Source organism: Puma concolor, chromosome D3 (genome assembly GCF_028749965.1).
Source record: "Puma concolor isolate L17-30 chromosome D3, mPumCon1.1.hap2, whole genome shotgun sequence".
In the NCBI taxonomy this organism is placed as follows: domain Eukaryota; kingdom Metazoa; phylum Chordata; class Mammalia; order Carnivora; family Felidae; genus Puma; species Puma concolor.
Genome location: NC_141678.1, coordinates 21,541,302 through 21,550,692, shown reverse-complemented (window position 1 = coordinate 21,550,692; position 9,391 = coordinate 21,541,302). Strand labels below are relative to the sequence as shown.

Genomic DNA, 9,391 nt, shown 5'->3' with positions numbered 1-9,391 from the left:
ATTCCACAAGTTTGTACAGATTCCAAAAACATAAGGTAGCCTCAAAATCCTAATGCCCTACATGGTATTTATCTTTTTGAAACCAGCCTACTTTCTACATCATAGCAGACAATTCTATCCTATTTATAAATTCCTAACTGCATTTACCCCAAATGGTTTAGTGTATCTCTTCTCCAGACACTATGGCATTCATTAAACCATTTGTGTAAATTCTGGGCTTTTCTACTCTGTTCCAGCACCATCTTAGTTGAATCCTTCATTATAACTTCTCAGGAAAACTGTAAAACTCTTCCCCTCTCCAAACTGTTCACTGTGCAAAGCCCTTAAGGCAAGATTCTCCCTCAGAGCCCTTACCTGCTGGAAGAATACCTGTTCTCAACTTAGTTGAGAATCTTAGGGAGGAGGTAGGGGAACACTCATTTCCCAGGTGGTATAATGCTGAAGGCTGGTTGGGGAACAGGGGTTGTGTACTGCTTGAAAACAAAATGATACTCTGCTTACTCCTTTACTTGACTGATTGACTGACTGGGGGAGCAGGCAGAGAGAGTAGACAGTCCCAGGCAGAGGATGTGGGACTTGAACTAACAAACTGTGAGATCATGACCTGAGCTGAAGTCAGACGCTCAACCAACTGAGCCACCCATGTACCCCTCTTTTACTTGTGTTTTCTTTTTTCATGTAGAGACTTTTTTTTTAAGTTTATTTATTTTGAGAGAGGGAGAGAGGGAGAGAGGGAGAGGGGGAGGGGGGAGAGGGGGAGAGGGAGAGAGACAGACAGTGGGACAGGGGCAGAGATAAAGGGAGAAAGAGAATCCCAAGCAGGCTCTGTGCTGTCACCACAGAACCTGATGCAGGTCTCGAACTCATGAACTGCACGATCATGACCTGAGCTGAAGTTGGACACTTAACCGACTGAGCCACTCAGGTACCCTCTTTTACTTAAAAAAAAATTTTTTTTTTTCAACGTTTTTTATTTATTTTTGGGACAGAGACAGAGCATGAACGGGGGAGGGGCAGAGAGAGAGGGAGACACAGAATCGGAAACAGGCTCCAGGCTCTGAGCCATCAGCCCAGGGCCTGACGCGGGGCTCGAACTCACGGACCGCGAGATCGTGACCTGGCTGAAGTCGGACGCTTAACCGACTGCGCCACCCAGGCGCCCCCCCTCTTTTACTTTTTAATTAACCACATTGACTTTGAAATCTCAAAGAATTTCATTTCATTTTATTTTACACGTTTATTTATTGACAGAGAGAGAGAGAATGCAGGAGAGGGGCAGAGAGGGAGGGAGAGAGAATCCCAAGCAGGTTCCACATTGTCAGTGCAGAGCCTGACGTGGGGCTTGATCTCACAAGCCATGAGATCATGACCTGAGCTAAAATCCAGTGTCAGATGCTTAACTGACTGAGCCACCCAGGCTCCCAAAGAAGCAGGAGCTTAATAATCACTGAGGACCTAATACCCAACACTGACCTCGGCACATATCAGGTAAATGATAGATGTTGTCTGAATGAAGTTAGGAAAGTTGTTGAAAGTATTAGGTATACTCCCATCCAGAAACTTCACTTCTGGGTATATATTGAAAAGAAATGAAATCACTATTCTAAAAAGATATGTGTACCCCCATGTTTACTGCAGCATTATTTACAGAGTGAGACATGGAAACAACCCTAAATATCCACTGATGAATGAATGGATAAAGAAAATGCTAATAATAAAAAAAAAAGTACATATGTATATTGGAGGGTGAAACATGTGTTCTGTGAGGTATGTGCCCATTTTAGAATCACAGGCATTTCATTACCTCAGCTGAAGGTCCTTAGATTTGTAGTTTTATAACCATTGAAAAAGTGTTTATGTTTGCAGAATTTGACAAACTAATCCTGAAACTCAAATAAAAATGCAAGGGAAGGGCACTTGGATGGCTCAATCAGTTAAGCCTCCGACTTCGGCTCAAGTCATTATCTTGCGGTTTGTGAGTTCCAGCACCATGTTGGGCTCTGTGTTGACAGCTCGGAGCCTGGAGCCTGCTTCAGATTGTGTCTCCCTCTCTCTCTGCCCCTCCCCTGCTCTCACTCTGTCTCTCTGTCTCTCTCAAAAATAAACATTAAAAAAAAAAATTTTTTTTTTTAAATGCCAAGGGACACATAATAGCCAAAATGATCTTGAAAAAGAACAAAGATGGGAGACTCATGCTTCCTTTTTTTTTCTAAATTTTTTTAACGTTTATTTATTATTGAGAGATGGAGAGACACAGAGCATGAGCAGGGGAGGGGTAGAGAGAGAGGGAGACACAGAATCTGAAGCAGGCTCCAGGCTCTGAGCTGTCAGCACAGAGCCCAAAGCGGGGCTCGAACTCACAAACTGCGAGATCATGACCTGAGCTGCAGTTGGTCGCTTAACCAACTGAGCCACCCAGGCGCCCCTCATGCTTCCTGATTTCAAAAACAAAGTTGTAGTAATGGAAACAGTCCAGTCCTGGCACAGGACAGACATAAAGAGCAAGAGAATTAGAACTGAATGCCCAGAAATAAACTCTAACACATATAGTTAGTCAACAGATTTTTGACAAAGCAGCTTTTCAACAAATGGTGAATGGTGCTGGGGTAACTGGATACCCACATGCAAATGAATAAATTTGGATCCTGTCTTATATCATACACAAAAATTAACTCAATGTAGATCAGAGGCGTAAATGTAAGAGCTGAAACTATAAAACTCTTAGAAGTAAACACAAGAGTATTTCTTAATGATATTGGTAAAGAGTTCTTAGCTAAGATGCTGAAATACAAGTGATAAAAAGAAGACTGATAAATTGAACTTCATCAAAACTAAAATCTTTTGTGCTTCAAAGGAAAACCAAGAAGTGAAAAGGCAGGCAACCCACTGGTGGGGGAAAATATCTGTAAATCATCTATCTGATAAAGGATCTATATTTAGAATATATAAAGAATTCTCATAACTCAATAATAAAAATGGGCAGAGCGAGTATAACTCCCCATTCCTTAGGTACAGGCTGTACAGAGTGACTTCCTTACAAACAGAACAGTATGGAAATGGGGTGAGGGAAGTAACCTGACAGTGGAGAACAACACAAACACTACTTCATGTTTATAGTATGTGCCCTTTATATGATGTGATGAAAATGGCACTTTACCTGTGTAATTTTCCTCCCCCAAACCTGTAACTCCACTCTTAGGATAAAAACATAAGATAATCCCAATGGTGAGCCATTCTACAATACACCTGACCAGTAACCTTCAAAACTCTTAAGGTCTTCCCAAAACAAGGAAAGTGTGAGAAACTGTCACAGTCAAGAAGAGCCAAAGGATACCTGAGGACTGAATGCAATATGGTACCCTGGATGGGATTCTAGAACAGGAAAAGGATATTAGGTAAAAACTAAGGACACTTGATTAAACTTCAGTTAATAATAATGTATCAACATTGTACAATAACAAATGTATTTACTAATACATTAACAATAGAGGAAATTGTGCATATTAGGGGTGGGGGTGTGGTTAATGGAAACTCTATATTATCTGCTCAGATTCTCTGTAAATCCAAAATTCCTCCAAAAATAAATTATTAATTTTTGAAAAGTTAAAAAAAAAAAGCAAAGGCTTTAGACATTTTCCCAAAAATATACAAATGGTCAATAAGCACATCGAAAAATGCTCATCATTAGTCATCAGAGAAATGAAAATCAAAACCACAATACCACTCCACATGCATTGAAATGGATAGAATTTAAAACAAATCAGAAAATAACAAGTGTTGGACAGGATGCAGAAAAACTAGAACCTTCATGTGTTGCTGGTGGGATTGGAAAACAGTGCAACCATTTTGGAAAATAGTTTGGCAATTCTTCAAAATGCTGAACAGAGTTTCCAATAACCCACCAATTCTACTCCTAGGTATCTACTCAAGAGAACTGACACCTTATATTCACACAAAACCTGTACATAAATGCTGATAACAGCATTATTCGTAATAGCCAAAGAGTGGAAACAACCCAAATATCCATCAAATAAATGAATATGATTAAATATTATTCAGCCATAAAAATTAATGAAGTACTTTAAAACGCTAGATCATGGATGAACCTTAAAAATCTTTATGCCAAGGGGTGGCTGGATGGCTTGGTTGGTTGAGCATCTGACTTTGGCTCAGGTCGTAATCTGGGTTCATGGGTTTGAGCCTCGCGTCAGGGTCTGTGCTATGGCTCAGAGCCCGGAGCCTGCTTCTGATTCTGCATCCCTTTCTCTCTTCCCCTCCCCTGCTTGTGCTCTGTCTCTGTCTCTCAAAAATAAATAAATGTTAAAAAAATTAAAAAAAAAAATCTTTATGCTAAGTGAAAGCAGTCACAAAAGACTGCACATTGTAAGGTCTCATTTATATAAAATATCCAGAACAGGCAAATCTATAGAGACAAGAGCAAATTAGTAGCTGGAAGAGATTGGGGGTAAGGAAGAATGGGGAACGAACAATGAATGTTAAGGGGTACAAACATGTTTCTTTAGCGAATGATGAAGAACTGTGGTGATGGCTGTGCTCTATATTTAAGAAAACCACTGAATTGTCTATTTCAAACAAAAGAACTTTATAGTATGTAAAAATTATACCTCAATACAACTGTTTTTAAAAGAGAACTTACTCCCTGATCGTAATACAAGTAACATAAAAAAACTTAGACTTTTTTTGGTGTTATCTCCATATAACCATAATTAGGGACAGACATGCTGGAGGTTGACAAGGATTTAACAGCATTTCTGTCAAAGCCTTTTTCCTGGATCAAAAAATCAAGTGGTGAGACTGGGGCACTAAATATGACATTCATTTTGGCATATCCTACATCTTGTTCTCAGAAAGATGTGCCAAGGGTTAGCAATATTGTCATATCTTATAAAATTAAGCTCTCCTGTGGGGAGGCTCACGGTGGTAGGTAGGAGGACAGTGGAAGACAACCCTACAAACTTTTGTCACATCCTTAGCTTCTTCTGACCACTGAACATGTGATTTCTAAATTACAAATGAATTAATAAAGGAGTTGAAAAAGGATCCAACTGCTTATCTGGAACTCATATATTGCTGGTAGGAATCCCAAATGGTATAACCACTCTGGAAAACAGATTGGTAGTTTCTTTTTTCTTAAAAAAAATTGTTTTAATGTTTTATTTTATATTTGAGAGAGAGAGGGAGAGCAAGCACAAGCAGCGGAGGGGCAGAGATATGGAGATAGAATCTGAAGCAGACTCCAGACTGAGCTGTCAGCACAGAGCCTGATGCAGGGCTCGAACTCACAAGCAGTGAGATCATGACCTGAGCTGAAGTTGGACACTTAACCAATGGAGCCACCCAGGCACCCCTCTTTTTTTCCTTTTAAACTTTATTTATTTACTTTGAGAGAGAAAAGGGGGACAGAGAGAGAGAAGTGAGTGTGCACTCCAGCAGGGGAGGGGCAGAGAGAGAGGGAGAGAGAATTCTCTTGGGAATGAATTTGGGTCCCCTGCACTGAATCTTGGGATTCTCTCTCTCCCTTTCTCTCTGCCCATCCCCTGCTTGCTCTCCCTCTCTCTCTCTCTCAAAATAAAGAAAAACATTAAAAAATGTATCTATTCCCTCAAATGCTCTTCCAATTTCTTGTGACCCTCCTGATTTCAAAGAATTTCCACATAAGCTTTCACAGAGATTGCTACTGTGGGAAGTAAGTCCCATATCAACCCACTTCCAAGGAACTCTTAGAAAGAAAACACAACAAAAAACCCCTGATAATGTCAGTTCTATAAAATATTACACAGAATTACGAGAAAACAGTCATACTAAAACTCGGAACAGTGGAAAGGAGAGGCACCAGTCAGTGTCTGACAGGAGGACACTCTCCCTTTGTGAAATGGCCCCTCAACTACCAACACCCATCACTGCTCCCCCATGCCCTCTTCTCACAAGTCTGCCCTACAGCAATCAAATAATAAGGAACAATTGGGGTGCCCGGCTGGCTCCATCAGAAGAGCACGAGACTCTAGATCTCAGGGCTGTGAGTTCAAGCCCCATGCTGGGTATAGAGATTACTTAATTAAATAAGTAAAACTTAAAAAAAAAGAAAGGAAGGAACGATGGAAGGAAGAAAGGAGCAACAATCTGTGAAATAGCACCCTACCAATTAAAGATGACTTTTGGTTAACACAAATGTTCTTTTAAAGGGTTAAATTTGTTCTAATTTCACCTAATTGAGCCACAGCAGACATGACTGTAAAGAACCTCAAAATTCTGAATACCATGCTAACTTGGAAGTATCGTGAATGGAACATTTATTTAGAGAAGAAAAAACAACACAGCATAGGGAGAATGTGGTAGCCTTAGGTTCACCTGCTGAACACCTCAGTGCAGGGGACCCAAATTCATACCTCAGCAAATTTATAAATTACTGCATAGTGCTGACCTTTGAGGTACCCCCCCCACTCAGAGGAAGCAAAACCAAATATAAATAAAACTACGTAAACAATTTACAGTGTACCACAGAGCAGGCACTTAAAATAAAGGTATCAAGGATATACCAGTTTTCATCAGGAAAACTTATATCTAATATGTGCAGAACCAGGATATGTGTGGGCAAAGTGAAAATTCTGGCAGCTGGGGTCCCCAGAGGGAATGTACAACCAAGTTTCCAAGAAACATCATTTATTTCTCAAGTCTGTAGTCAATGACAGGTTGACAGATGCTTGACCTTAACCCTGGCAAAGTGAGCTGAGATGCTGGCCACACTACAGCAAAGTACGTGCGTCTGTTTGACTGAAATCCACAGTGGCAGCCTGTGTGTTCAATTGTTTCAGAAGCCTACCTTCATAGAACCTTCCTTTCTGCCTTGCTATGACTGGCTAGGTCTCTGCACAGCAGACCTTGTTTCCTCATGTGTAACAAAGGGACACCTTGGAAGGCTCTTTGGGGATTGAATGGAAGAATATATCATAGTCAGGCACTGGGTCACTGCTGCTGAAAACTCTAGTAGAGGTGCTGTTTTCAAGTTCCTCCATATCAAACTGAGAATACTGCACACGACTTTGGGGGGAAAAACAATTCATTTTCCCAATTTAAGTCATTAAAGAAGAATAGTTATCAGGACAGGAAGAAAAGTGCCACAAAGTAGTTTATCTGAGGATACTTTTCAGATGAGCTCATCTTACCCACATCCATTGTGGACCAGACTTTTAGGTGGACAGAAACCAGGTAAGTCTGGGAAGGCAGATTTCCTCAGAAAAGTATTCCTCAGAAAATAACTGATTCTTCTGTCTCCTCTCCACCTTTTTTTAAGCATTTATTCATTTTTGAGGGAAAAAGAGACAAAGTGTACGTGAGGGAAATGCAGAGAGAGAGGGAGACCCAGAATCCAAAGCAGGCTGCAGGCTCTAGGCTCCGAGCTGTCAGCACAGAGCCCAACATAGGGCCCAAACCCACAAACTATGAGGTAATGACCTGAGCCAAAGTCAGACACTTAACCGACTGAGCCACCCAGGCACTCCAGTTTCTTTTTTTTTTTTTAATTAAGTAATCTATGTGCCCAACATGGGACGTGAACTCACAGCCCCGAGATCAAGAGTTGCGTGCTCTACCAACTGAGCCAGCCAGGTGCCCCCTGATTCTCCTGTTTAAAGGCCAGTTCAGTTGTTAAATGAAAGTGTAGTTCAACAGACACTAAATTTTGTGCTAAGATGTGAGTGAAAATATACCAATATACTGAAGACTCAATATAGCAATACTGAAGCCCCATTGAAAAGATATTTGGGGGTCGTAGTGCTAAAAACAGTCCCAAATAAAGCCCTAGGAACTGGGGGAGACATGTAAAAAGAACATTTCTCATCTTCAGAATTTTAACCTATATTGGACAGCCAAACCTTTAAGCCACAAAGGAAATCTCCAGCAGCAGGAAGCAGGGTAATAAACTGGGACAAGTGCCCTTTCTCATAAGGACGATTTGTGCTTCCTTTTCTGTCTGGGCTGCCAAGAAGCAGAGTAGTCAAATCTGATGTTTTATCACAGTAACAACATGTTCATATAATCAAACATACTTAATGTATTTTCTCTTTTTTTTTTGGTGGTTTTGATTACATTTTTAACCTTAATTGCATAATATATACACATAGTCCTCTCTAAAGTTACCCAAGATTACTTTCAGCTGGGGACTGGGGAGAAGAATTTTGGCTCAGTACTCTGTGTCTCAGCTTCCTCCTCAATTAGTCAATCTAATCACTTTTAATCAATCAATCAAACTAAAAGTGGTATCTCAGATGCCTATATCTATTCATTGTTTTGAGGAGCAAAACAATATTGGAAATAAGTTGCTTTGACAATTCTCAAGGTGGCCTGGAGTGAACCCTTTCTCCCATCCCTGCCTAGGCGAAGAACAGAATGCACTCCACAGCGCTGAACTGGGCAGGGTCAATTCCTCCCCATCCATGTTAACCCTTCCGAGGAGGCAGTTCAGTTTTATAAAATCAAATAAAAGATTTCACATCAGCAATTAAGGTTCAACCCCCCATCAATAAGGACTCATTAAAAAAAAGTGCGAGGCAAACTGCTGTCAAAACGAAGGCACCGCTTTGGGTGGCTGGCTGGCTCATACAGTAGAGCATGTGACTCTGTCTCTGTTGCAAGTCCCACACTGGGGGCAGAGTTTACTTAAACAAACAAACAGGGGCACCTGGGTGGCTCAGCTGGTTAAGTGTCCAACTCTTGATTTCGGATCAAGTCATGATCTCGGCTCAAGTCATGATCTCATGGTTTGTGGGATCGAGCCCCGCTTCATCAAACCTGCTTGGGATTCTCTCTTTCACCCTCCCCCATTCACGCATGTTTCTCTCAAAATAAACAAACATTAAAAACAAACAAACCCCCCAAAACCTAAGACATTGCTAGGTGTCTTCAAGTATGTCCATGGGTAATATCAAGAATTTCTACAGTTAAGTCCATCTTGCAAGCCAGGGACTTGCATTCCCAATGCACAACAGAAAATGTGAACTAAAACAGTGTGTGTAATAAGTGGAAAAAGGAAAAGAGTGGAGAGAGATAAATACCTTTGTTCCTCAAACAGTCTTCAGGGAGCCCTGTGCATAAATGTTCTTTGCTTGACTGCATCAGGAGGTCTTCCTGCAGGAAGAAAATCCAGTGGTCAGGGAGGATTCAGAGATGCCTGAACTCATGAATGCAAATTACCATCTGAGAAATTTCTTTATGATTCCTGGAAATCTGCTAGCAGTCACAAAGATTGGCAACTAAAAGAAACCTCAAGTTTAAAGAAATAAAATCAAGGGGCGTCTGGGTGGCTCAGACTTCAGCTCAGGTCATGATCTCACACTCCGTGAGTTTGAGCCCCACGTCAGGCTCTGTGCTGACA

General features: G+C 41.0%; 1 protein-coding gene across 9 annotated transcripts in view; it reads right to left on the bottom strand.

Moving 5' to 3' along the window:
- The window catches only part of PRR14L (proline rich 14 like), a 59,741-nt gene that overhangs the window by 29,003 nt on the left and 21,347 nt on the right, over positions 1 to 9,391 (bottom strand). For 8 of the 9 annotated variants that reach the window (XR_015242349.1, XM_025933499.2, XM_086682012.1 and 5 more), the window contains one exon: positions 9,072 to 9,144. Coding sequence is in view for 8 of the 9 variants with exons in the window: in XM_025933499.2 (XP_025789284.1) it covers positions 9,072 to 9,144 (73 nt within the window). In the remaining variant the exon portion in view is untranslated. Of the gene's footprint in view, positions 1 to 7,184; positions 7,302 to 9,071; positions 9,145 to 9,391 lie in introns of those variants that run through there. The other variant, XM_086682018.1, reaches the window with a different exon arrangement.